The following is a 24,981-nucleotide window of genomic DNA, read 5'->3' as shown; positions in this document are numbered from 1 at the left end:
AAAAACCTTCAGCTGTCAGGGATTGTTGTTCAGTTCTTCATATTTCAATTTTTTTAAGAATTAGGAAACGCACAGTGCACAGTGGGATAGAGCGCTTAGCTGCATTATCCTTAAGTTCTAGTGACCCTCGCTGAGTTCTCATACCATATAGTCTTTCTGCACCAAGCCTCTTCTCTGCTGAAATGCTCCCCCTTTACAGCGCCACAGTTCTCCCAACTGACAGTGGTGCAGACAAAAATAATACACCAAGGTGCTTTTCCGCCTGTACTACTCTATAGACTGTTTTCAGATAAGAGTTCCAAAGCCTAGGATATTTCTCAGTGCATTTTGTGAACAGTTGATTAATATTTTTCAAAAGTTTTGCTAGTAAGTTGTATTCAGCCAATGGAATATCACTTGGGCTATTTCACTGCAGCTCAGGCACTTGTATTTTACCTATATTTTCTGCCAGACAAACAGGCTCTGAAGTAAAAGCTGCTGAAAGTGGCAGTACCAATGTATCTCTCATTTCTACAGATGTGGTTAATTTAGCAACCAACCCATTCTTATTAGAGAAGATTCATCCTCAACCATGCTATAAGGAACCTATTATACAAAACAGTTATCAGCTCACTTGGGATGCATAAATGAGAGGTCTGATAATTATTGTCAATAATAATACTCCACCCGTCACTTTACCTCTGTTTCATGATTTCAGACAAGATCCTACACTTTACCCAATACTTGTACCGGGCTTTCACACTGACTTTCAAATGACATTCCAGACATTTGTAGGTACAGTGAAAATGTGATAATTGGGGTCCAAAAAATTCGATTATGATAAACGCAGGGTCGCGTTACAGCGGGGTTACGAAAATTTACCATTTCAAGCCATTCAGTTTCTCTTGTGCAGAAAACGACTTGCATTTGCGAACTGCCCATAACGGTAACTGAAAGGGTATAGCAATAATTAGTGACAGCACAAGCTAATCAACCTATTAAACAAGCCAGAACCAGCCTGAGAATGGCTGGGTTTGGACTTTGAAAACCGGAGTTTTGGGACCTGGCAGACTGGGGCTGGAGTGGCTTTCAAGAGATCTGTACAAAGGCGCTCAGCCGACTCTACAGCCTTATGCCTACTGTCCTAGGGAGACCTCAGCTCTGGAAGCAGGGGAGATCTCGAGATCTCTCTCCCTTTTTCTGCTTCCCCTCTCTTCCCTCCTTCCTGTGTCTGTTGTATCATCTGCTGATGGGCTAATTAGCCTCTTAGTTCTCCTCAGGGGGAGGGATAGCTCAGTGGTTTGAGCATTGGCCTGCTAAACCCAGGGTTGTGAGTTCAATCCTTGAGGAGGCCACTTAGGGATCTGGGGCAAAAAATTGGTCCTGCTAGTGAAGGCAGGGGGCTGGACTTGATGACCTTTCAAGGTCCCTTCTAGTTCTAGGAGATTGGTATATCTCCAATTATTATTACCTTTAGCCCATCAGTTAGGCACAGCTCTTCTTAATGAGGTCTACTCTAGAGTAATTAATTAGTTACAGTGACCAGTGTGTTGGCTCAGCTGCTGTTGCCCAGCACCCTGACACAGGATTATAAACAGTTTCTTCATCAGAGATCGTGAACAATGCAGTGATTGGTACAGTAACTAGAAATACAATTTAATATTAAAGTAATAATTGTCTTTGATATTAATGACAATTTCTTTATTATCTGTGCATGTAGGTGGCCCATATCAGAGCAGAAAGAGATATATTGGTCGAAGCGGATGGTGCCTGGGTGGTGAAAATGTTTTATAGTTTTCAGGATAAAAGGAATCTTTACCTGATCATGGAGTTCCTACCTGGAGGTAAAAAGCAAACCAATGAGTTCAATGGCTAAAGTATTTATTCCTTTTTTATGTAGTTGACGACAAAAGCAATCTTAAATACTTGATGCTCATGGGATTTTTATGCTATGTTAAGTTCCAGTGTCAGTGATATCCACATTCCTGCATTTTTTTTGAGCCTTTAGAACATCTGTAATAATAGTTGTGGGTTTGGATTAAATAATTCCTGTAATCAGATGTTCTGCTGTTCTCTACTGATGCCAATAACTGTGAAAGTGGCTATTACTGAAAACAATTACTGGGTGGTATATCTTAGGAGATACGTAATTCAACTAGGGTGACCAGACAGCAAATGTGAAAAATCAGGACAGGGGGTGGGGGTAATAGACCCCAAAATCAGGACTGTCCCTATAAAATCAGGACATCTGGTCACCCTAAATTCAAGTGACTCCACTTCACTGAGTACCCTACTTAAAAATCCAGTTAATAATTTTCAGCTGGTTCCTGCTAGGTCCAATTTGCCAAACAGGCTTTGAAGCAGAGTAACAATGGGTCTATTGGGCTAGCAGTTCCTTGGAGTATTGGCCTTGCAGCTGAAACATGCAGAAGCCAATTGTAGGATTCTAATGGAATCTACTGCTATTTCCAGTAGGGCTATCCTATGTCATTAAAATGCACTGGTCTTTCTAATGTGTTTTTCTCTGTGGGTAGGTGATATGATGACCTTACTTATGAAGAAAGACACTTTAACAGAAGAGGAAACACAATTTTACATTTCTGAAACTGTGCTGGCAATAGATGCCATTCATCAGCTGGGATTCATCCATAGAGATATTAAACCAGATAACCTCTTGCTGGATGCCAAGGCATGTAACTTGTTTGTGAACTATTTAAGTTTAAGCTTCTACTGTCTGATGCCAATCTCCCTTACACTAGTGTTAATCAGAAATAACTCCATTGAAGCCATTAGCATTACACTAGTGTTTAAACTGGAGAGAGTGAAGTCAGAATCTGCCTCCCATATTTTATCTTGTAGAACATCTATACAATTAGCATAGCAAAAGTAGCACTACATTGTAAACATTTTCAGTAAAGTAAAATGGGGATCTTCTTAGATGCTAGAAAAGACCCATCCACAATGCCCAATGTACGTGCAGACTGTAGCCTCAGGCTAAAACCGCATTCACATACATTAATTGTTGTTGCAGTCTGAGACTTTAAGAAAAGCATGAAGTACAAAATATACTGACAATGCTACAGAAATGTTCAGTTTTTCTTTTAAATGATCATTGTAACTTTTGATGCAATTATCTTGTTTGGCTTTTTCTCTGTTAACTGATCAGAAGGGAGATTTACTGGTTAGAGCAAGATTTTGAGAGCCAGGAAACTAAACTGGTCTGTTACCTTAAGTGAGTCTGTTGACCACCTCAAATCTTTCTAAATCCATCTATACAACTGGATTAAAACACAATATCAAAATTGTTTAAGTATATTTCATCCTAACTGAGACTTCCTAGTAAACAATATTGTACTTTTCCATTCTTTTCCCCTCTAACCCCAAGCATCAAATAAACAAACAAAACTCCTACATTCTTTGGAATAATTAAGCATACTTCATTCATTACAAAGAAGAGGCAGTGATTCCCCTGCTCAGAAAAATCATTCTTTCTTGGTGTATAAAGATTCAGTCATTATAATGCCCTCTAGATAAATAATGCTGCACAAATCTGCAGTTCACACATTTCTGAAGCAAGCAGGTAATGTTGTTAAAACATGTTGCTCCCCCTGACACTCAACTTTCCCAACAATGTTTGTATCTTCTCTGATTCTGTAGGGTCATGTGAAGCTATCTGATTTTGGACTATGCACTGGTTTAAAGAAAGCTCATCGAACTGAATTCTACAGGAACCTTACACACAATCCGCCAAGTGACTTTTGTAAGTATAAAGGTGTTCTAGTTAAAGTGTTAAACGGCTTTAGACTGCAGCCATTCTGCACTGTAATTGTAAGCCTGTTAGGTTTCACAGAATAAGCAAGACTGGGTTGGGTTGAGTTGGTTTTTTTGGACGGGAGAACAGTATACCAAATAGCTAGGAATTAGAGGAAAAAGATGGTGTTGGTGATTCTGTAGGTGACACTTTTCTCTGAATCTGAATTAAACCTATTCCCCATAATGTTAGAGGACCATGTGCTGCTGGAAATATTCTTCCAGCTGATGAGGACATTCTAGCTGAGATCAGTAATGATCTCATGAAACTTTTCATAATGGTAAGGGTGTCATCCTATTTGCCAGGGTCACATTTCAATGGTAGGTAACTAATTACATGCTACTGATCTAAATTCTCTCTGTGGTTTAATTCGGATTCCTTGTTCTTGACTTCCAGCTTTGCTCTGCAATGGCTGCCATGGTCAGAGGTGCCTGTATTTTATTGGTGGAAGGAGTAATCAGTATATATACATTACCAGGCCCATCATAAAGGTGTTGAGCTTCAGTTAGTGTTGGTAAAACGTTAAGAAATCCTTGGATCATTGTATCAAATATCATTATTGTTACTGTTGCACTTTAAACATTCCCCATCCTGGCAGCTTAGAATTGTTTGACATAACCTCCCTTTTCCCTCTCCAATTCTACCAAAAAAATAAAAATCTGTAATAGAGCATTTTAAAGGTACAAAAAGATTATTGTGTAAAAACGACATGTAATCAATCAGGCTGATTTTTTTTTCTTTTTTGTACTCCTTCACAAATCTTTTAATGTCTAATAACTCTGTTTTGTAAATAAGCATTTCAGAATATGAACTCAAAGAGAAAAGCAGAAACGTGGAAGAAGAACAGACGACAGCTGGTGAGTCACTTCACAGTGGAACCTAGTTAAATTTTGTAGAAATAAAGTTGTCTGCACATACCTCTTTGTAAAGACAAACATGAGACAAATTTTAAAAATCTGCATTAATGTTCAAATTGCTGCCTTAAAATCTCAAAGGCCCAGATCACGCAAACATGAATGTACTTAACGTTGTGTGAGTAGTTCCCCTGTAGTCAAGAGGCAGTGTGGTTTAGTGGTTAAGGCACCAAATTCAGTCACAAGACCTGAGGGCAGATCTTCAGTTGGTATAAATGTTCATAGCATGGAGCCATGGAAACTTATACAGATCTGCCACTTTGAGCACTTATTCTTGGCTCTGCCACTGGACCTGCTGTCAAGTCAGTTCACTACTTTGTGCTTTTGTTTCCCCTCCCACCTTTCATTTGTCTTGTCATTTAAACTGGAAACTCTTCAGAGCAGGGATTGCCTCTTACATGTGTTTGTATATTACCTTGCACAGTGGGGCCTCCCTCTCAGTTGGGTTCTCTAAGTGCTATCATCATACACAGAATTAATGCTAACAGCAAGTGTTTGCACGATCAGTGCCTAAGTGAGGCCATTCAAAAACAGTCCAACAGCAAAGGTAACTCAACCACATTGTATAATTGAGTGTATGCTTTGTAAATCACAAACTGTCATATATTAAACTCATAACATAATAACACAAGTATGTCTCTGCTGTATTTGAAAATATTAATAAATATTTATACATAGAAAAAATAATAAACATTGGGTGTGTGCAGTACAGCCAAGCAAACATTGCTTTCTGACCCTTAACTTTGGCATTTCTTGACTTGATAAAATTTACCTTAGAGGTTGAGCTGGTTTAAAAAATCTGAAACATTTGTTTTTCAAAACACCTATTTACTTGTGTGTTTTATAATTTTATAGGTTGTATCTTCACTGCACGGTTAACTTGGGTGATTGGCAGTTGGGTGGGTGGGTCTAGTTTGGGTGTGAGCAGCCAAACCGTAAAGCCATACTTGAGCAGGTCCTCTTGACTGAGTCAACACTGGCACTGCACTCGCTTGTGTGAGGCACTAGGACTTCTGAGGTCTCATCCCATGGTTCTTTGCACTGCAGTAAAATGAGACGCTCTCTGTTTCCTAGTGACTTATAGGAGAACTTGTCGTCTATCTTTCTGGGCACGGAAGGAGATCTGTGAAAAGGCGTCAGAGAACTATCAGCAGTTGAGTGATTGAGCCTGCATCCTAGGCAGGTTACCAGCCTGAGTGTAATTAGCATTTGGGCTTGAAGTAGAGATGAGTGAAATTCAAACTTTCCACCGGTCAGGAAATTCCTGACCAGCTCTAGCTTTAACCTGTACCCCAGGACAGGCCAGTGAGCCCAGGTACAAAGCACACCTCACTTTTTTTGTGTGTGAATGGAAGCCACGTTAGGGGAAACACCGAAATAAGAGCCTGAGTTAATTCGGCTGTGCAGACATGCTCATATACAGAACAGTTTGTTAGTGTTTCAGGAGAGTTAGATGTTGAATGTACGCTTTTTCCCACGACTTTTGTAATTTACTAGTAATACAGTAGGCTAAAATGTATAAAGAAATGTGATCTAAGAAATCATTGATATTTCAGTCTGTATGTACTATACGTACTATGGGCTCTTCACACTTGGGGGTGGGGGGTGGCAGTCTAACTTCACAGTTATTTTTGGTTCTGTGCTTGTGTATCTAAATGAACAGTCTCTTTTGGGTTTTATGTATTGTGACATCAAATTACTTATCCTTTTTCTACTAAATAGCAGTACTCTATCTATTAATTCCAGTAAGGTTTTTTTTCTTCTTCACAGAACTTTAAAATGGTGCGTGTATAACCCATATACAGAGCCCACCCAACCCCTACTTTTTTTTTTGTTTTCCAGGCATACTCTACTGTTGGGACCCCAGATTATATTGCTCCAGAAGTATTCATGCAGACTGGGTACAACAAGTTGTGTGACTGGTGGTCTTTGGGAGTGATTATGTATGAAATGCTAATAGGTATGTTATCATTACCAACCCCGAGATAGATTTTAGGGTCAAAAGGGACCATTAGATGACTGAGTCTGACCTGCTGTATAACATAAGGCATAGAATTTCATCTAGTAACTTTTTTTTACTGAGCCCAACAATTTGTGCTCAACTAAGTAGCTCTTCCAGAAGGGCATCCACTCTTAATTTGAAGACATTAGCCTTAGCAGTTTGGTCCAGTATTTAATCACCCTCGCTGTTAAAAATTGTTACTGATTCAGTCCCCTTAACCTTTAATATTATAATTTCAAAGGTATTTTGAAGTTTTCAAGGAGAGAATTTTTTTAGTTGACATTGCCATGCAGAAATTTTTGAGGGAGAGGTAGCAAAATGGTTTTGTTTTATGTCAGACTGGGCCTAGGTACACTTTCTAATGTTGGAAAAGCTCATTAAGCTTTTTTCCATTTATATAGGGTATCCACCTTTCTGCTCTGAAACGCCACAAGAAACATATAGGAAAGTTATGAACTGGAAAGAAACGTTGGTATTTCCCCCAGAGGTGCCCATTTCAGAAAAAGCAAAGGACTTAATTCTGAGGTTAGTAACTAAAACTTTTGTGGCCATTCAGACCCATAGACATGATCCTCTTCCATTACGTTCATTTTCCAGTGTGTGGAGAAACTCATTTCTACAGGGTGGAAAGGTGCTGAACTCATCTCCTTCTCCCCATATAACCATTTCCGGAGGCCAAGCTTACAGGGACGGAAAGTTCAGCTCGCTGGGCCAGATTCTGCTACCACTGAAGTTAATGAAAAGTTTCCACTGAAGTTGATGGGAGCAAGACTAGGCCCTAAGGAGGGAAGTCCTGAATTACACTAATTTATCTGTATTAAAGAAATGATCCTGCTGTGCTGATGCTGACAGAACCCCCATTCAATGGAAGTTTGTCTATATTAGGACTGTATGACTGGGCCCTGAAAGAATATAAGAGATGGGGAGAGGGGAGGAATAAAGGGAGGATCATGAGGATGCAGGAAAAGAACAGTGATGATAGATTTTCTGTGTAATACTTGGTCTTGCAAAGCATTAGATGCATGGACTGCATAGGCTGCATTAGTCTTTATTACAGCTACCTTTTAAAAGATACAACTTTAGGAGCAGTCTTTTGTGACAAGCACCATAAAAATTATTACTAATAGTCCACAGTTATCTGGGAGAAATTATTCAATCAATTGGAAGATCAAAGCATCTTTTAATTTTAGACACAGAGAAAGTTTTAGGTTGAAAGGGAAGTCGAAGGACCCCATCCAGGTACCTCTCCCACTTTGTCCTTTCTCCTATCCACTTCATCCATTCTTGGTAAATATTTCAATTTTTCAGTTTTTCAATTGTACCTCACAAAAATTTGTTCCAAATTCTCATCTGAATGCTTTGCATGAGGGAATCGGAATAATGCAACTATAAATCTCTTGGCGTGTCTGTCTCCAGCAATAGAGACAGAACAGATCTGAAGGAAACAGAATGTTTTAAAAATCAAATTTTCAGTTATCCGTTGTGGAACTGGAAAAACTGAACAGGATCCAGCACGTAAAGCACATCAATTCAGAGCCAACAAAACAATGCAGCAGATATAATGGAGTTTGACTTAATCCACGCTTCTCAAATGCAGCCACTGTGGTTGCATGTGGCCACCATGGGCTTTTCTTGCAACCATAGCCTCCTGGGCTGTGATGGGGAATAAGAGGGGCAAAGCAATGCCTCCTTCCCTCCACTCCCCATTGCTCCTGGATGCACTGCCTTAGTGTGGTTGCTGGGGCCTCCAGCAAGGGTTGGACCCTGCCCCTCTCTGGAGACACGTGGGGCACAACGCTGGAGGAGCAGTCACTTGGTGAGTTCCCCACCTTCTGGCCGTGGGGCTTCGGGCTCCAGCCCTGAGCTCTGGATGCATGGTGGCGGGTCCTAGGCTCTGTCCGCGCAGCTTCGGTCTGTTCCCAGGCCCCCTCCCCTCAGCGTCAGGCTCCGGCCCCCAGCTGCCTCACCCAGCCACCCATCCCAGTTGCCCATGGTCCCCCCTGCTTTCCCTGACACCCCCACAATCCAGGGCTTAATTTGTCCCCACATTTGCTGAGGCTGAGTAAGTGATACTTGTATGTTTGTTAATATCACTTTTCACAACTGACTTACTAGCTAGCAATAAATAAATTACAATGATTTGGATGTGTATATGTGCATATTTATTTGTTTTTCCTAAAGCTAATTAAGTATTTTAGGAAAAAGTGTGAGAGTGGCCACCAGCAAGAGTTGGTGGCCGCACTCTGAGGCCACTAAGTAATTTGTCCTGAAAACCCCAATATAGAGATTGTTGGGCTGTATGGATAAAATCACATTTTCCAAAAGCCATTTCTTGGTGATGGTGTTTATTCCTTACCTAGTATTGATTGACCTGTAGGGATTTGATTTGATTTCAAGGATCAGATTAGAAATAATTTTTCTTTAGCTTTTTTATTTTTTGGCAGAAGGGTACTCAACAAGTGCCATTCAGATGTAAGCCAAGAATATCACTCTTGTGGGAGTATAGCTTAGTCAATTTATAACCTGAATGACTTGTCACATTACTAAAATGCCTGTCAGAACTTGCTTTGTGCGGGCAAGAAGGAGGTTTTGTTTCTATGAAGGTTTGGCAGGTAAAATGTTTTATGAATCTGGATGTTGTGATCATTTAGGTATAGCCAGTTACCCATATTGATTCTTATAAATGAATTGCTCTGAGTATGTTAGCCACTGCCAAACACACACTCTTGTAACTCTGTTGCCTGAAATAATGGAGAGAATCTTCCATCTGCTGGACAAAAATTGTTGCTGAGCACAAATTGTCTACTGCTTTCAGTACGGAACAGGTGACTACTTGAAAGCAGAAGTGGAATCTAGTTAAACAAATCAACTTTCAGAAGCAACATTAGTTTATACAAAAGCAGCATGTCTGTCAGCAAAGGGGTTTATGGGAGGGCAGCACAGTCACTGTCATGCAGCAAACTGAAGGCCCAATCTGCAAATTAGATCAGTCGGTGGCTCAGCACCTAAAGGGACCGGGCTCTTTGTTTGAAAGGGCCTTATTGTTTTCTCCATTATGGATGCTTGACAAGACATTTGCTTCTCCAATTGTCTGGTGGCTAAACTATCAGTTCCAGAAGGCTGAATCACAGCACAGCACTGACTTGTCTCATGGAACATGCTGCTGTTTAATGTGGGAGGATAAGAAGGTTTTGGAGGTTGGTTAAAAAGAGAGAGTACTTAACAGAAATGGATGCTTTAAAATCAAGATATCTCTCTTGGGCCAGACCATGTGGAGAAACTGGAAATTCCAAGAAACGAAATGTCTTCCTGTTACTGGTTTGGAATAATAACCAGCTCTGGCAGCAACTTGTTCACAAAAGCCTGGAGCTGAAAGAAAAATATGAGATATTACCATTGTAGCATTGTGCCTTTTATAATATGACTGACAACATTTTATTTCTGTGATTTTTCTAGGTGTAATGGGATGTTGAACAATCCAAAAATAAAACAATTTAAAGGATTTTATAAAATCCCTGCTACAAGATTGTACAATGATTTATTTGATATGCTCTTTTCTGCATTGATTGTAACATTCTTTCTCTCCCCCCCCCCCCCCTTCAGATTTTGTATTGATTCAGAGAATAGAATTGGTAGTAATGGAGTAGAGGAAATAAAGGATCATCCATTTTTTGAAGAAGTTGACTGGGGACATATCAGGTATATAGATGTGCTTTGTATATTGGATGGAAATCTTGGTAGCAATAACTTCATATGCTGTAAAGGCAGGAATAACTTATCCTAATTAGCTTTTTATTTTAAAGTGTAACTACAGTAACTCCTCACTTAACGTTGTAGTTATGTTCCTGAAAAATGTGACTTTATGCGAAATGATGTTAAGCAAATCCAATTTCCCCATACGAATTAATGTAAATGTGGGGGTAGGTTCCAGGGAATTTTTTTTTTGCCAGACAAGACATTATATACATATACAGTATAAGTTTTAAACAAACAGTTTAATATTGTACACAGCAATGAATGGTTTGAAGCTTGGTTGAGGTGGTAGAGTAAGAGGGTGGAATATTTCCCAGGGAATGCCTTTCTGCTAAATGATGAACTAGCACTCAGCTGAACCCTCAAGGGTTAATAGGCCGTTGTTAATGCAGCCTCACACTCTACAAGGCAGCATGGACTGAGGGCAGGAGGGAGAAAACACAATAGATGCAGGGCAGTAGCTGCAAACACTTCCCTGCAAAAACTGAACATGATGAACCCACACTATCCAGCTGGAGCGCACCACTCCCTCCTCTTGACAGCACATGTACGGCTGCATAGGTGTCGACTTTTCAAAGTGCTGGTGGGTGCATGCATGAGTGAGAGAGAGAGAAAGACGTGCATTGGCCCTTTAAGTACACTGACCCCACTTCAAGTATGTTGCCCTTTTAAGCTAATCAGCCAGTTCAGACAGGAAGCAACAGCTTCCTGCAAGCTCTCCCTGTCCCCTTCTGTCCCCGAGCCCTGTGACTGTCCCCTCCTCCACTTTTTTGGGGGAGGGCAGGAACGGGGACATCCTGACATCAGCACCCCTCTTCCTCCCCCCCCCCCCCCCCCCCCCAGCAAGCAGGAAGCTCCCGGAAGCAGCTCCAAGGCAGAGGGCAGGTCAGGAGCAGCACGGTAGTGCTGGGGAAGGCCACCTGAACTGCTGCTGGGCAGATGCTGAGCCGCATACCTTACAGGAAATTTAGGGTCTGATGGGGGGGTGGGCGCTGCCAGCTCCCCCTGGTTCTAATCCCCACAAGGAGGGGCTGCTCTTCCAGAGAATCCTGCAAGCAGTGGACAAAGCAGACAGCTGCTAAACAACGTTATGAGGGAGCATTGCACAACTTTAAACAAGCTTGTTCCCTAATTGATCAGCAATGTAACAACGTTAACCGGGACAACGTTAAGTGAGGAGTTACTGTATTGGAAAAACAAGCAATTCCAGCCTTGTTCTCAGAAGAGGGAACTGACATTCATAGAGCTGATCCGTTTGTTAGGCAGCATTCCCCAAAGTAGAGAGAATCCAGACTAGTTTGCAGTGCTGCAGGACAGAAAGCAGTGGTGGCAGGGAAATCAGAGTGATTGCTGATTTGCACTCACCTACCCCCAGCATGTTTGCTCCCATGGCTGCAGTGGGCCAGACCTTAGAAGCCAGCCACCTCTCCCCCTGCCCCCACAGCTACCCATACTGTAACAAGCTGACAGTATGATTCATGGCTTTGAAAATACATGTGGCCCATCCCCAGAGAGCAGCCAGTGGTCACCCCCAGGTAGCATGTAGCCTTCTGACCAGGTCATTTGAGGAGGGGGAAAAAAGAAAATTAAAAAAACCCAGCAAATAAAAATAGCAAACAAAAAAATTATACACAGAAATCACAAAGAGAATGAGAATGAAAAGGAGAAAGGGCTGTAACTATGAGTGAAAAACAAGGGCATTTTTATTTGCTGACTTTAGTGGCACTCAAAATATGGCCAATAGAGACAACTGCTGCTACCATCCTTTAAGGATGCAGGGTAAACCTGTGTCTTATAAATATTGTACCTTTATATGTAAAAGCCCATATTTCTCCTTGATGGTCACCCCACCCAATCCTGCAGCTCACTTAGCTCAGTTGAAGTCAGTGGAGGTATAACATTGTACACCAGCTGAGAATCTTGCCCTTCGTGTTTACAAGGGGGATATTGTCATCCTGTAGCAAAATGAAAAGTAATGAAATTTTTCTTGCTATTCAGTTCTCTTTTTTTGTGTATGTAGGGAGAGGCCAGCTGCAATCCCTATAGAAATCAAAAGTATTGATGACACTTCCAATTTCGATGAATTTCCTGAATCTGATATTTTACAGCCAGGTGAGACCTTGTAAATTGCAGTCTTATCTAACACATCCCAAAATAGAACCATAAATTTTATTTCCATTATATTCATTTTCCCTGTATCTTGATCCAACTACTTCAGACCTGCACTGTATTTGGATTATCTGGGACCTTTGTTAGTGAGCTGTATTTAAATTAAAAAAAAAACACGTAAATCTGTGAATTACCCCTTCCTTAATCCTCTTTCTCGAGGAGTGTGAAAAGATAGCTTTTAATCTGGGGGTGGGGGAAGTGTGTGTGTGTGTTGCCTTAATGGTAAGCAGTTACAGGCTTTCACCATATAGACAATATTGCCACATTTTTGGTAAAATGTATTGCCTTAATTGGTTTCAGATGTTTGGTAACATTGAAATTTAAGCCAGATGCAAATGTTATATTCTTTGCAGGCAAAATTTCAAAAGCATCTAAATGATTGACAAGCAGCAGTACTAAGGTTAAACAGTACTAAGTGTTAAACACTTAAGTGACTTAGGAGCCTAATTCTCATTGTAAGTCATATAGGCACTTTTGAATAAGTTGAGTCAGCATTTAGGGAGGTTCTTAAATGTATGAGTCCTGAATCTGCAAGGTGATGGGTTCCCTCAGCTCCCACTGGCTTCAATGATACTATTTATGTGTGTTGAGTGAGACGCATGCTTAAGTATGTTGGCGTCAAACAGTCTTTACTATTCTTCTAGCTCATCCCACTTACCCAAAATCTTAATTTTTTTCTGTAACTCTGAAATGGCTCCTATAGAATGGCAAGTTGGTTTTCCTCTTCCTTTAATGCCAGAATTTTCAAACCTGGATGCCTGAAGTTAGGTACCTAACTCTATATTTAGGCAGCTAATTAAATTACATGGATTTCTTTTCATAAGTTCTGAGTCTCTATTACGCCCATTGACTTTAATAGGCATTTATGATACACAGTATCACAGAAAATGTTGCTTATTCTTTAGATGCCTAAATATGAACTTGAGAACTTCACTTTCAGCACCAAGTCTGAACATTTTGGCCTAGAACTATAGGAACATTAATCTGAATAATTATTTTACAAGACAATTCTATGTTCAGCACTGGAATAATATTAGATGTTCATAAAGTAAAATGTTGCTCTCCTAAATGCTCTGCAAACATCACAAAAGCACTAATTAGTGAAGAAATTAAAAAAGAATATAAGTATCGAGTGGTACAATCCCATTGGGAAAGGTCTGACTTTTGGGTGGGTGGGTGTGTGTGTGTGTGTGTGTGAAAACTCCTAAAAGTTGTTGTTTTTTTAATTGTGGTCACGGTTGGGGATCAGGATCTTACTGTGGCAGGCAATATAAAGGCCGCTCCTTCCTCAAAGATGCCGGGTGATATCCTGGCCCTTTTGAAGTTAATGGCAAAATTTCCATTGACTTTGTTAGGACCAGGATTTCACCTGCAGTCTTTATAATGCTAGAGAGAACCAACTTCAGGATTGTTTGCCTGACATTGTGTGGTGACTTCTCTTGCCAGCAATACTAATTTTTTTAATTTTCTTTCTGACTTCTACATTCCAGTGCCAAATACCACAGAACCTGACTACAAATCCAAAGACTGGGTTTTCCTCAATTATACCTACAAGAGGTTTGAAGGGCTTACACAGCGTGGCTCTATCCCTTCCTATATGAAAGCTGGGAAGTTGTGAAACAAAACAAAACCCCATAAAATTAAAAATAAAACAAAAAAACCCAAACCTCAGGTAGCTGCATCACCAGGCCTGCTTGGCGTAGATATCAATACAGTGACTCTGGTGCGCATCGACTTCACAAGGAAATTCTACAGGATTAGGATTTCTAAGACTACTACAGGAATTAGTTGGCAGTGCCAGCTGGCTTTTTTTTTTTTTTTTTTTATATTTGAATATTTTTGTTAACTTTATTATACAAAGGTACTGGAATAAAAGGGTCAGACATCCCTTTGTAACTGCACTGCCTATGTGTGTATAAAGGTTAATTATGCCTCTGTGTACTGTGGCTTTGTTTGTACTGTAAGCCATCTAATCCACCCAGGAGAAAAACATATCATTTTAAAAAGCAACATGGGCTAATGTTGCAGCACCATTATTTTACTGCTGTCCTGGTGGGTTTTAGATATACGGTATAAAAACCATCAACCATATTTGTAAAGGTCTCTTTCAAGTGATTGTCCACATGGATTCCTCTCCTGGTGTACATGTACCCATGCACAGAGTAATTTAACAGTCACCAAACAACCAGAGACAACATTGCTCTTTTCCTCGAAGAAGCCCCTCACCTTGATACAGATATTTCAGAAATCCCGAGAACACCTGAAAGGGTAGCTCCTCCTATGGAAGAAAGATACTCCTCCTCTTGCTCAGCAGTGAGAGCATACCAACTATAGGACAGGTTCCACCCTATACTTAACCTTATTAATCAACTTCTGTAGCTCCACCTCTGCTGATCAGGGCCCATTCCATCACGCCTCAGAAGCATCTGCAGCTCCTCTAAGTGGCATTCCCTTTTTTGAGCTATGTAGGGCAGCTACCATTTTAATTCAGTACTTCTCCTTAGTAAAGAGCTCCAGATCTGATGTCCTCTTTGGCAGAGTTGTCCTGCAACCATTGTTTAAACAGACTGCAAGCAGACCTCTGGACAGTGAGGTCACTGCTTGTGAGGCACCAGAAGTGGCACATATGTGGACAATTATGTAAGCAGGGTTACTTGCCTTACAGTACCTGTGGTTCTTTGAGATGTTCCACAGCCTGACCACCTTCCCTGAGGGATGTTTGGGCCCACTCTGGCCCTTATGCCCTCAGAACATCCAGGATGCAGATGCGGCCTCAACAGACACTGCTCTTCAGAAGAATCTAATCTCACACTTATTAGGTGCATGCACCTCAGAAGTGGAATCCATGTGGGCCACACATCTTGAAGAACCACAATTAATATATAGTAAATAGCCATTCTTTATCAAAAATGTGCCCTATGTGATTGAACTTCGCAAGATACATGAAGGTAATTTATTAAGGAGATTTCATGGAAATAGCAAACACCTAATATGCTGACTTGTCTGTACATATTAATTGGTTTATCTCCAGGGGAAAAGCTACACCCTCCTAGTCATAACACTAAAAATAATTTGCATATAAAACTGCCGATGGTTAATCAAATGAATGCTCACATAGGAGTTACGCTGTTAGGGAGACTTACTACAGTATATTTAGCATCATAATCTCCCTTATTGTGATAGTTGAATTTCTTTATTTTCTGAAAAAAATGGCATTATTTTAATCTAATCAGCAAGTCAAATTAAAGAAAATATTAGAATACTGCTTTTAGAATAGTAGTGGGAATTCTTTTTAAAGGCAAAACTGTGACACTGTAATGATGTAAAGACAACAGAAGGTTTATCTACACTGGCTTTCCAAAAACAAGGAAGTGCAACATATCTTTTTGCTTGTTAATTTTTTCTTTTGACGGTGTTTGTATTGTGCCATTTTCTTTCTTATTCTCAGAGTACCAAAGATCCTGCAATGGCTTGATGATTGCAACCATGTGAAGTTTTGATTTCCATGCCTATGATTTGTTAACTTCTGTTAAATGTGGAATGGGGTATACAATTCATAAAAGTTTTTTTTCTGGGAAGTTAACCTATTCCAGCAGGAGAAACTATTAAATCATCAGTTGCATAGAGGTGAGCCTGAACCAAAATCCTGTATCTGACTACCCACAAACTGAGGAGGAAGTTTGGATTGAAATACAGCTGAATTTTTGGACTTGGGTCCATCTCGAATCAGCATGGGTTAATAAACTGAGGTACAGGCAGTAAATGATGGTCGGGGGATTATTTTGTGTGTGTGAGAAAGGGTTAAAAATACAAAGTAATGTTGCCAGCATTCAGAATTGAATATTGTTGAGACTGCATTTGCACTGTTAATTTGCCTTGCTGACGAGTTGGGTAAATTTTATTTTTATAGGTCAATTATTAAAAACCTAAGTCATTGCATACAGTGTGGGATAATTACAAGCATTGTAACATACTGTACCTTGTCCTTTTAATGTTGTTCATATTACAAAAGCTCATTCTCTGAGTCTAAATGGCAACTGCTATATTTTTTTCCTGGACTGTTGCATTAGTTGTGGTGGGGAAAGTTACATAGAAGCATTATAAAAGGTTTATATGAGGCTTTTTACAGCATTTGAAAATAAACATAGCGTTCTTTTGTAAAGTTGCAGGTTTTTTTAACCCAATTCATAATGTTATTTTATTTTACTTTCCAAACGCATAGACGACAGAGGACTTCTGAGACATTTGAAGGCTTTCGGTGTTGGATATGCCCATATTGAATTCCATCATACACCAGTCAAAGCTACAGTTGCCTTTGGTCAAAAGAATTAGCCATGCTGCTGTTGCTATCAATACATAGACAGCAACCGTGTGTTTAAAAATAGTTATTACTATTTATTATAGCTTCCCAAACTTTTTCCTGTGTGGACCACATTTTAGTAAATTGAGTCTTTCGTGGAGACCTTGCCCTACCTATTTGTTATGGGAAGAACCACCTCCCTTTCCCGGGTGCATATCATCTCTGTGGCAACTATTGCAAATGATTACATGTAATATATTTTACTGGGCCAGCTTTTGGGGGTGGAAGGGACAAGTTTCCGAGCTTTATAGAGCTCTTCTTCAGGTCATGAAGCGCGAAAGCTTATCCCTTTCACCCAGTGATGAGCTGCCAAAAAATTAACAACCAGTTCCCTCCTCCTCACCCCATGAGGGGGTCATGCCCCGCCCGGGACTCCTGTCCCATACAACCCCCCACGTTCCTTGACAGCCCCCCCCGGAACCCCATCCACCCCCTTGCCTGTCCCCTGCCACCCCATCCAACCCCTGCTCCTTCCTGACTGCCCCCCACGACCCTTGCCCCCATTCAATGCACCTGTTCCCTGCCCTCTGACCACCCCGACACTAATGCACCCCCCCCAACTCCCCTGCCCTCTATCCAACACCCCCTCCATGCTTCCTGCCCCCTTACCGCGCTGCCTGGAGATGGGGGTCGGGCCGGGGCCGGGTTGAGCCGCTCGGCCGGGGTTGGGACCGGGGACGGGGCACTCGGCCGGGGCCGGAGTAAGGGCACCCAGCTGGCCGGGGCCAGGCCAGAGCCACGCTGCCTGGCCAGCCGAGGTCGGGACCGGGCCGGACCCGTGCCACCCGGAGATGGGGTCGGGGCCAGGCTGGAGCCGTGTGGCCCCTGGAGCCCTCCTCGCCCCCCTGCCCCAGCTCACCTGCGGGAAGCCGCTGCTTCCTTCTCAGCTCTCCCAGGCTTCCCGCGTGAACAGCTGATTCGCGGGAAGCCGGGGAGGTGGAGGAGAAACCTTGAGAGCGTACAGGGGAGGAGGCAGAGGCAGAGTGAGGGGAGCTGGGGCTGGGAGAAGGGAAGACAGCTGCTGGGTGGTCTAATAAAAAGTATTACCTCCCCTACTTTGTCCCAGAATCTGAGAGAGACCAACACAGCTACAACAATACTGCAAACATACTTTTTTATTGCAAGTCCATTCACAATATAGCCACTGCAACACTTCAGACAACGAAATATCATTTTAACAACCCGCTATTTCCAGGTTTTGAAAAGCAGAAGACCAAGGGTGATGGTGATAGTTTAACATTTATATTGCTGTAGCACCCAAAGGCTTCAGCTAGGTTGGGCCCCACTGTGGTAGGCCCAATACAAAAATATAATAATTGACAGCTTGCAAGTGAAAAGACAAGATATAATATGTGGATGAGATGCAGAATTGAGTTGGGGTGAAATTGGGGAGACACAGTAACAATATAATAGTATGTGTGCAATCATCCTTTCTTTTTTTTAAAGTTATATTACCAGGAGATTTAGTTCCGGCACAGAATAATCATGCATTTAAAAGCATTTTTAGAGTTTTCAGACTATTCTAAACTAGCAGGTTTTTTGTTGTTTTTTGACTGCATCTTGCTTTAGCTATAATTTATTCCTCCCCCTCCCCCCCCCCCTTTTAAAGGGTTCTTTTTGTTTCCAAAGATTCTCTTCATGTTTTTAGAAAGTTATTCACTGAGACTACTTAAGACCTGTACCAAACATTCCCTAGCTGGATATCTTATACTCAATCTTTTGTGCCCAGTTCTGCACAGTGCTGAGAACCCTCAGCTCCCATTGACTTCAGTCAGAGTTGAAAGTGCTCAAAGTCTCCCAAAGTTGCCCTAGACCAGGGGTCGGCAACCTTTCAGAAGTGCTGTGCTGAGTCTTCATTTATTCACTCTAATTTAAGGTTTCGCGTGCCAGTAATACATTTTAACGTTTTCAGAAGGTCTCTTTCTATAAGTCTATAATATATAACTAAACTATTGTTGTATGTAAAGTAAATAAGGTTTTAAAAATGTTTAAGAAGCTTCATTTAAAATTAAATTAAAACAGAGCCCCCCCGGACCAGTGGCCAGGACCCAGGCAGTGAGAGTGCCACTAAATATCAGCTTGTGTGCCACCTTCGGCACGCGTGCCATAGGTTGACTACCCCTGCCCTAGATTTTGCATTAATCAGCCCAATGGGTTTGATCCTGCAAGGTCCTTAGCAATTCCTTGAGATGCAGAGCATCCTTAACAGTTGCTCAGCACTTGGCAGGATCAGGCCATATGAGCTTAGGTTTGAAGTCCTTCCTGAGTCAAAAGTCCCAGTAATATGAAAGTTACTGTGGAGTTACAGTATTGTAACAGATAAGAATCTGGCTCTTTGATTTCAAGAGGAGTTTTGACTGAGTAAAGACTGGGTGACTGAGTGAGATTTGAGAGGGATACTGTTGGAGAAATCCTGGCCCTATTAAAGTTTCTGGGACCTGCATGCACAGAAGGAGTTAGGCATTGTGACACTGAGTGTCATGGCACCTAACCTTTAGGTGCCTACAAATTCACAAGAATACACTGCAGTTCACAAAGCTTCAGTCCAGCATCTGAGTTCCCTAGACCAGGGGTTCTCAACCCTTTTCTTTCTGAGCTCCCCCCACGCACACACACCAACATGCTATAAGAACTCCACGGCCCACAAGTGCCACAACAACTAGTTTTCTCCATATAAAAACCAAAGCCAGCATTAGGAGGTAGCAAGCAGGACAATTGCATAGGGCCACACACCAGGGGCCCCTGCGAAGCTAAGCTGCTCAGGCTTCGTCTTCAGCCCTGGGTGGCAGTGTTCAGGGTCCCAGGTTTCAGCCCCACGAGGTAAGGCTTCGGCTTTCTGCCCTGGGCTCCAGCGAGTCTAACAGTGGCCCTGGTTGGCGGCCCCCTGAAACCTTCTTATGGGCCTGCAGGGGACCCCAGACCCCTGATTGAGAACCACTGCCCTAGACAATGAACGTGGAGAGTGATTCACATGAGGGTATGTCTACGCTGGAAAAAATAAAGCCCCGCGGCAGCAAATCTCAGAGTTGGGCTCTTGCTGTGGCACCAAAAATCATAGTGTAGGCATTCCTGCTTGGGCTGGAGCCCAGGCTCTGATACCCAGTGAGGGAGGTGAGTCTTAGAGCCCAGACTTCAGCCCAAGCAGGAATAGCCACACTGCTATTTTTAGTGCCACAGGGTGAGCTCAAGTCAGTTGAACTGGGCTCTGAGACTTGGTGCCATGGGTTTTGGTTTTTGTTTTGTTTTTTTCCCAGGATAGACAAAGTGTTAAAAAGTGATTTACGAAAGTCAGAATTTGAGGTGGGGAGCTGCCCAAACTAGCCAATGGGAGATGCTGACCCATGGGATGTGTGCTAAGTCCCACCCCCTTACAGAGATTGGCACTTAAGTTAAGACTACAGGGAGGTGCTGTGATGGGATCCCCAGGATGCAAACTGGATTTTGGGACCACTGAGCCCTCTACCCCACCAACCTGGGGTATCCTCTCACACTGTGATGCTGTGCCAAGCCACAAATGTCTGGCAAGTACTTTTAAAATTGGAGATATCCTATCTCCTAGAACTGGAAGGGACCTTGAAAGGTCATCAAGTCCAGCCCCCTGCCTTCACTAGCAGGACCAAGTACTGATTTTTGCCCCAGATCCCTAAGGGGCCCCCTCAAGGATTGAGCTCACAACGCTGGGTTTAGCAGGCCAATGCTCAAACCACTGAGCTCTCTCTCCCCCTCAAGTGTGTACTGCACTTACACACACATCCACAAGCGGGGACACATCCAACTGAGTTACATGAATGATCTCCCAGGCACTCATGAACCATCAATAAGGAGGCTCCAGCCAATTCGCCCTAGCTCCCCAGCCTTGCACCCCAGAACAGTACTGTCTTACACTGGGCAGGCTTCTGACCGTTGCAAGTTCATTACCCAGTCCGCCCTTCCCATGATGTGAAGAGGACATACACTAGGCTTTGTAAACTGAGCTGAGATTTCACAAGCACTTCAATCAAAACATAGTGTTTTAGGTAAAATATAAAACAGATTTATTAACTACAGAAAGATAGATTTTACGTGATTATAAATAGCAAGCGTAGAGACCAAAGTTGGTTACCTAAGAAATAAAAATAAATTTGCAGTCTGAATTCTACAAACTAAATAGGATTTGAATCAAGCAGTGTCTCACCCTGATAGATGGTACAAACAGGTCACAGATCTTCAATACACGGGCTTGAACTCTTTCCTGGCTTGGGACCACCTCCCCCAGTTCAAAGTCTTTGCCCTCTGAGTCCAGACTTGTTTCCTGGTGTTTAATTGGGAGCGGGGAGAGGTCAAGTGATCATGTCACTTCCCCTCTTTTATAGCTTCTTCCAGATTTTTGACCTGGGGATCAGGCAGTCCCCACTGGTCAAGCAGTCTATTGTCTGCATGTTCTCTCTGAGAAGTCTTCTGATATGGCTGTTGGAAGAGTGAATTCCCTTTAATGGTCCGTCAGCATGTCTAGCTACTCCACTGTCGTATCTTAAAGGCTTGTTGTGGGTGTTCCTAACCTCACAATATATTTCAGTAACCCACACATAGCAAAATTTCATAACGTCACATACAATGATAGCACATACAATCCAACAGGATATCAGTGTTCAACTGATCAAGACATTTAAAATGATACCTCAGAAGGCCTACTTTGTACAAAACATAATTCTATAACTAGCAAATAGGGGGTTTCCAGTGTGCTGTTTTGAGGTACGAAGTGTCACATGGGCCTAACTTTGCTTCCAATTCTCAACCAGGAACTTCTCTTTGGAGTCAGGCACCTCTGCAAGAAGCTGGTGGATGTGGCAGATGGGACCTCCCTCTAAACTTTTAGCCCAGTGGTTAGGATACTCACCTGGGATGTGAGAGACCCCTGATTCAAGTCCCCCTGCACCTGAGGGGGAGAAGGGGTTTTGAACAGGGATCTGCCACCTCTCAGATGAGTGCCCTCACTGGGTTATGGGATAGTTTGATGTGTGGCTCCCCTTGGTCTCCTGTTGAAGCTGTTGCAAATAGACTAGAGCTGTTGGAGCAGAGGGACTGGATCCTGGGTCTCCTACATTATGGGTGCATGCTCTAACCACAAGGCTACAGAGCCATTCACATGCTTCTCCCCTCTCTGTCTCCAATGACTCCCCATCCAGTGGCAGAGGGACTAGGACTGGGGGTCTCCCACACAGGGCCGCCCAGAGGTTTCAGGGGGCCTGGGGCAAAGCAATTTCAGGGGCCCCGTCCATAAAAAAAAAGTTGCAATACTATAAAATATTAGATTCTCATGGGGGCCCCTGCGGGGCCCGGGGCCTGGGGAAAATTGCTCCACTTGCCCTCCCTCTGGGCGGCCTTGCTCCCACATCCAGGCGAGTACCCTAACCAGTGGGCTAAAAGTTACGAGGGAACACCTCCTCCTCATTCCCTGCCCCCGGCTGTTTTCTGCAGCTTTGAAAATATTACCCATGTTAGTCATGTGTACAAAACATAGTACTTCACTAAGCCAAAGAGGCCTACCAGATTGGGCCCCAGATGTAACACAAGAAGCTGAATGCCTATCTGCTCCTGGTTTGTGAATCGCTCTGGGCCTGAGGTGCCTGGACGCCTAGAAGGAGGCAACAGTGCCATATTCAGAAGCAGAAACTTAGGTATCTAGGAAACATTTTAGTGCAAAAATGTGCCAAGTGAGTTTAGGCTCCTACTGGGTTCAGCTGGAGTTTTGTGAATTGCAGTGGAGCCTAAACTCCTAGGTGCCAAAAGCCAAATTAAGTCTGAGGTTTAGTTGCCTAAGTACTTCTGTGAATCTAGGCCTCAGAATTTTGCTATTGACTTCAATGGGGCTGGGACTTCATGCTGCATCTTTAGATGTGCTCAGAAAGTAGATTACTATTACTCAAAGGAGACCTGGGCAAAAGGAAATAAAAAGTAATGTTTAATTGGCTAGTCACAGGTACATTCATAATTTAGGTCTTGTGGTCAGTTATTAAACTTTTTAAATCTGAATTTGGGGGCAAGAACTGGTGGGGGGAAGGATCAGACAAAAAAAAATTAAAGAGCTATTTCCCCCCAAAGATATTGCTAAGCTTGGTTATTTTACTTATTCATTTCACTGTTTTGGGAGTGTCCAGGTGTAAAATATTTAATTGAATTATAATCTAGCAGCTAAACAAACAATCCTAAAGTGGGATTTTCAAACAGAATTTGGGCATTTTCTGGGATTCATTTTTGCTTGATCTGTGAAAGATGGGACAGTTACACAGTATTTTAACACCAACAGAAAATTTTACATACGGTACTTTAAAAAAATCCATATTGGATACATTACAAAATATCCTATTATTATTTAAATTGAACAAATTAGAAGCCAGCTGCTAGTTTTTCCCTGTTGCTAGCTCAGGGATTCATGGTTTGACATAAAATAATTTTGCTCAAACAGTGTTGAACCTAATGTTATATTAATATGGAGCTTGAATTAATCTGCTGGCATTAAAACAAGGAAACAGTGAAGTCACTTGTGACTCAGACTAACTAGTAGGTATTTCAGTAAGACCTGCAATTTCAAAACTTCACATGCAAATTGACACTGAACAAACTAGGACAGTCCCTCAGCTGGTGTATATTGGCATAGAGCCCTTCATGAAGCTATTCTAACACTAGCTGAGGATCTGGCCCATTGTGCACAAGTTACACCATTTAAAAAAAAATAACAATGGATTTATTTCGGAGTGGGAGCCGTGTTAGTCTGTATCAGCAAAAACAACGAAGAGTCCTTGTGGCACCTGAGAGACTAACAAATTTATTTGGGCATAAGGTTGTAGCCATATCAGGCTCAGGATATTACAGAGACACTGAACATCAAGGACTGAATAGAGACAATGGATTTGAACCATAAATTACTATTACAATGATCTATAACCCACCAACAACCTCTTCCCCAGCTGCCTTTCCCTTCTCCCGGTGACTGGAGGGGAGTTAAAGGGCCACTTCACTGGGAATGGGCCCTTGAATGTGTTAACTGTTTATGCTACACAGTCGATTCCACCTTGTATTTAGCTGTGCCACTGGGTGTACATTTTCCAGATCTGAAGAAGGGCTCTGTGTAAGCTCGAAAGCTTGTCTCTCTCACCAGCAGAGGTTGGTCCAATAAAAGATACTACCTCACCCTTCTTGTCTCTCAAATGGATTTACTGGCAGCTGTTTGAGCTGCCTTGAATTGTTATGCCTCTACATCATGCCTATTCAACATGTTAAAATGAGGGTACTAACACTGAAAAGTCCTGGAGGCTCTATTATAGGTAACAATTCTTCTTCGAGTGCTTGCTCATGTCAATTCCATTCTATGTGTGCACCGTTGTTGGAATTTTTTGCCTTAGTGGTATCCATAGGGCTGGCTGTGGCGTCCTCTGGAGTGCTGCGCTCCTGTGCCGGTATATGGGGCACCACCGGCCTTACGCCCTCTCAGTTCCTTCTTACCACCCATGATGGTTGGTCAGAGCACCTTTCTCTTGCTTTGCAAGTGGATAGCAGTTTCTAACAGCCCATTGACTGTCTCTTTGTATATAATTGTTAGTACTTAGTTAGATTAAGTGTTTAAGTGTTTGTTAGTAAGTTAGAATCCCAGCTAAGACTTTGCCCTAGGACGGTAGGACGGGTTCCTCCTGACACCGTGTCCCCTCACCAGTGCCCAAGAAACAACAGAAGCAGCAACGTGGCTCCCTGGCACTGAAGGAGGGAAAGGGGGCATTGAGCAAAGGACTCAGCTCAGGCCATATGCCTGTCCTGGAGCTACAAGAAGGTACCACTCCAGTCGCACCCCTTAGCCCACCCAGGGATCCGACTCCTGGGAGCGGTAGGGGACCTCGGCACCTATTAGTGCCTTTGCCCAAAGCCTTCCAGGCAGCTAGGGACCTAATGGGGCTTCTGGTACCACCTATGCTGTGCCCGGCAACAGATGTGGCTATGGCTGCTCAAGCCAATCCATGGG

General features: G+C 42.5%; 1 protein-coding gene across 2 annotated transcripts in view; it reads left to right on the top strand.

Moving 5' to 3' along the window:
• The window catches only part of STK38L (serine/threonine kinase 38 like), a 58,252-nt gene extending 41,446 nt beyond the window's left edge, over positions 1 to 16,806 (top strand). For both annotated transcript variants that reach the window (XM_039511424.1, XM_039511434.1), the window contains exons 6-14: positions 1,700 to 1,823; positions 2,514 to 2,668; positions 3,637 to 3,739; positions 4,586 to 4,647; positions 6,547 to 6,664; positions 7,108 to 7,231; positions 10,310 to 10,405; positions 12,480 to 12,571; positions 14,119 to 16,806. In XM_039511424.1, the coding sequence (XP_039367358.1) occupies positions 1,700 to 1,823; positions 2,514 to 2,668; positions 3,637 to 3,739; positions 4,586 to 4,647; positions 6,547 to 6,664; positions 7,108 to 7,231; positions 10,310 to 10,405; positions 12,480 to 12,571; positions 14,119 to 14,246 (1,002 nt within the window). In that variant the 3' untranslated portion in view covers positions 14,247 to 16,806. The remainder of the gene's footprint in view (positions 1 to 1,699; positions 1,824 to 2,513; positions 2,669 to 3,636; positions 3,740 to 4,585; positions 4,648 to 6,546; positions 6,665 to 7,107; positions 7,232 to 10,309; positions 10,406 to 12,479; positions 12,572 to 14,118) is intronic.
• The last annotated feature ends 8,175 nt before the right edge of the window (positions 16,807 to 24,981 follow it).

This window comes from Mauremys reevesii, linkage group 1 (genome assembly GCF_016161935.1).
Source record: "Mauremys reevesii isolate NIE-2019 linkage group 1, ASM1616193v1, whole genome shotgun sequence".
Classification (NCBI taxonomy): domain Eukaryota; kingdom Metazoa; phylum Chordata; order Testudines; family Geoemydidae; genus Mauremys; species Mauremys reevesii.
This window is presented reverse-complemented; position numbering and strand designations above follow the sequence as displayed.